The following is a 3,156-nucleotide window of genomic DNA, read 5'->3' as shown; positions in this document are numbered from 1 at the left end:
AGCTTGTACAGCTCCATGTTGAAGCGGCAGCGCCGGGCATGCAAGTTGCAGTTGCAGGCTGCAAGGGAAGGAGAAAGGGTGAGGGCTGGAGGCGAAACCTGGGAACCCCCTGGGTGGGCTGGAGCTACCCCTGTGCCCCCTGCTGCTGCTTGGAGGCCAAGGCTGCCTGCGCTGGGGGAGCAGGACGGGCAGGGCACGGCACGGCACAGCTGGCCCCAACGTGCAGTCCAGATGTGCAGCATCCACCACCCCACGGGGCTGGTGCCGGGAGGGCAGGGCAGAGGGGAGAGGGGACGGGTTTTTTGGCTGAAGGCAGACAAGTACAGGATGGAGGGCTGCAGCTGGGGGGTCTGGCAGTGCCAGCCGGGCACCTGCAGCTCTGGTGACAGAGCCCGGCCGGCCTTTTGCCAGGACCACCCACCTCATGCCAGGGGGTGCAATGGTGTTGCCCCTGCTGCCTCCCAGGGTGCCATCCTCAGTGTTAGCAACACAGCCCCCAAATTCCTTGTATTAGAGGCTCTACCCTGTGTGCATGTGTACACACACAAAGAAGCCCACACAGCAACCCATGCATGCACGTACACAAATGTGCACAAGCACACGCAAGCTCACATGCACAAGCATGTACATGTGAACATGCATGCACAGAAACGTGCACCTGAATATCCACATGCCATCACATGTGCGCACATACGTGTACACATGGACGTGCGTTGATGCGGATATGCACAGAAATATCCACATACGTGTGCACAAGCATGCACACAAACACACAGGCTCACACGTGCAAGCACGCACGTTCCTACACATGCTCACCTGTGTGCATACATACACACGCATGAATATGCATGCACGGATGCACATGCGCATACACACACACATGCTATTTTTTCATTAGCCACAGGAACCGTGCAGACCCCCTGCCTGATTCCATGTGTGCGAGATAAAAAGGCAAAGAAATGCCCGTTCCTGATTAATGCTCTCGCAAAAAGATAATGGGAACAAGATTTCCTTCAGCAAAACACAACGCCCTCCTCCCCCCAGCCCTGGCCCCCTCCCTGTGCCGGTAAATTGAGGTTGGGTGAGAGTTTTTCCAGGCGTACTGTGAAATTCATTAACATGTCAGCCCAGATTTAACTGCTTAGGCCTGGCTTGGCGGTCGTGTGAAGTTGCCTCCCCCCTGGCCAGCAGCGCCGGTGGGAGCTTCAGCCCACGCAGATCAAACGCTCCCTTGCCTGTCTTGTCACTCCGGCCTTGGATTTGCTGGGGGAAGAAAGCCGGAGCAAACCCCAGCCCTAAAAAAGAGCCTTTTCAGAGGCTTAAATGAGTTGAGTGAAAGGTTGGTGCCGGCCCCCGGTGCTGCCGGCACCATGCACTCAAACCTCAGCTGCCCCGGAGCTCCACCGCTTTATGAGATTAGCGTAAAAATCACATGGCAGGCATCAAAATAACACTGCAGCGGGGCGGTAGGTGCCTTTGGGGCTTGTACCTTTTGAGCTCATTTGGTTTTTTCAGTGCTGGTGAAAAATTGGGATTTTTGAGGCAAATACTGACAAGGGGCTAGGTGCTGGGAGGGAGAGCGGCAAGCGCTGCCCATGGTCCCGGGCAGCCTGGGATGATGCTGATGCTCAGCCAGGCTCTGATGGGGCCAGGAGAGATGTGGTGAAGTGCCCCGACATCCAGGCTGCTCTTGCACTCACCAGATAATGGGACAGGGACAAGCCAGGGTGGTTCATGCCACTGAACCAAGGCAGCCACACATAACTCTGGAAAAGGAGCAATTTTGGGGGGCAGAGGGGCCTTGTTGTTCCCTTGCATCACTGAAAGGCCAGTTGGGTCACCCCAAAAGGCAGCTTTGCTGTCCCTGCTGGGAACGCTTGGGGCCTCCCCTGTGAGCCCTTGGCATCCTCTGGGGAAGAAGGGCCAGCAGCCCAGAGGGGAGGCGATGGGCAGTGGACGAGAAAGGTCAGGTAAATGATTCGCTGCCCTCGGAGTGGGTCCCTCTCTGCCTCCAGTTTAATCGGTGACAGAGTAACTGGCTGGGGCCTTTTCATGGCATCACCAACCCTGCTGCAGGCTGGGAGCCCTCCTGACTGGCACATCCCCTTCTGCTCTGGACCACCGTTCCCTGGGAACGTGCTGCGGATCCTCCCAGGAGCCGGCTTGTGGGGAGAAACCTCCTCTTGCTGTCCAGCATCATCCCCTCTGCCCACAGGCAGCGATGCTGTCCACGCCAGGTGGGTGCTCCCAGCCCAGGTTGGTGTCAGCAAACCGCTGTCAGCTTAGCAGGAGCCAAGCTGGGATTTTGGCGCGATCCTGGCCGGCTGACATGGGGACCTGGCTGAACTTGGCCTCACTGGGATGGGTGGCTGTCCCCTGCACAGGGACAGGGTCACACCAGCACGCGTGACCATCCCCTCTCCCCCCCGGCGCAGCCATCCGGTGCTAATCGAGGCAGGCGAGTCCCCCCCATACCCAGCTAAATACTTGCTCTGTTCCTCAGCGGCGACTCGGTTGCAAGCTCTGTCTGTCTCCTGTTAATCACTAATTAAAGGCTTGAATGTTCCCTGCTGTTTGGGGTATTAATAAGAATTTAATTGCACAGTTTGGGGCTAATTACGTGGTAGCTCGCTTCCACCCTTGTACAGTATGCCCAATTAAACAATCATATGATCAATTAAACAATCACAAGATCTAATAATTTACAATAATAGACTAATTAAATGTCGACACCTTGCAATGGAGCAACCTTCTGTCCCCCTTTTGATGGTGTTTGAATGCCTGCCTGGGCCCTGGCCACCCCTCAACCTCTTCTCCCCTGGGCTGCTGGGGATGGAGGAGCCTGGGGGGAGAGCAGGAGGGGTTTGGGGCAGGGACCCCGGCACAGGACGGGCAGTGCCGTGCACCGGGGCACACATGTCGCAAGCGACGGAGCCTGCAGGGCAGGAGTGGCGCTCACCGCCCCTACAATTCCCTGGGAACAATTAGCGAAGGCAGCCGGCTCAGCGAAACCCTAGACTGGCCGCGGCTGCCAACCCGCAGCGGATCTGAGCTACACCCCTGCTTTGGCTGGAGGAGAGCCCGGCCAGGATGGCGGGACAGGATGGGGCTCTACCTCTGCCCCAGGGATGGGAACCGAGACCAGAAAAGCCCCTT

At 57.5% G+C, this 3,156-nt stretch overlaps 1 protein-coding gene across 1 annotated transcript in view; it reads right to left on the bottom strand.

Annotated features, from left to right (window-relative positions):
- Positions 1–5: 5 nt before the first annotated feature.
- The window catches only part of LOC104466920 (netrin-3-like), a gene marked incomplete at its 3' end in the record, with an annotated part of 8,141 nt that continues 4,990 nt past the window's right edge, over positions 6–3,156 (bottom strand). Inside the window, 1 exon segment of the mRNA XM_010080495.1 lies at positions 6–58. Within this exon segment, the coding sequence (XP_010078797.1) occupies positions 6–58 (53 nt within the window).

The sequence above is a fragment of the Pterocles gutturalis genome, unplaced genomic scaffold (assembly GCF_000699245.1).
Source record: "Pterocles gutturalis isolate BGI_N339 unplaced genomic scaffold, ASM69924v1 scaffold19959, whole genome shotgun sequence".
Lineage (NCBI taxonomy): Eukaryota > Metazoa > Chordata > Aves > Pterocliformes > Pteroclidae > Pterocles > Pterocles gutturalis.
This window is presented reverse-complemented; position numbering and strand designations above follow the sequence as displayed.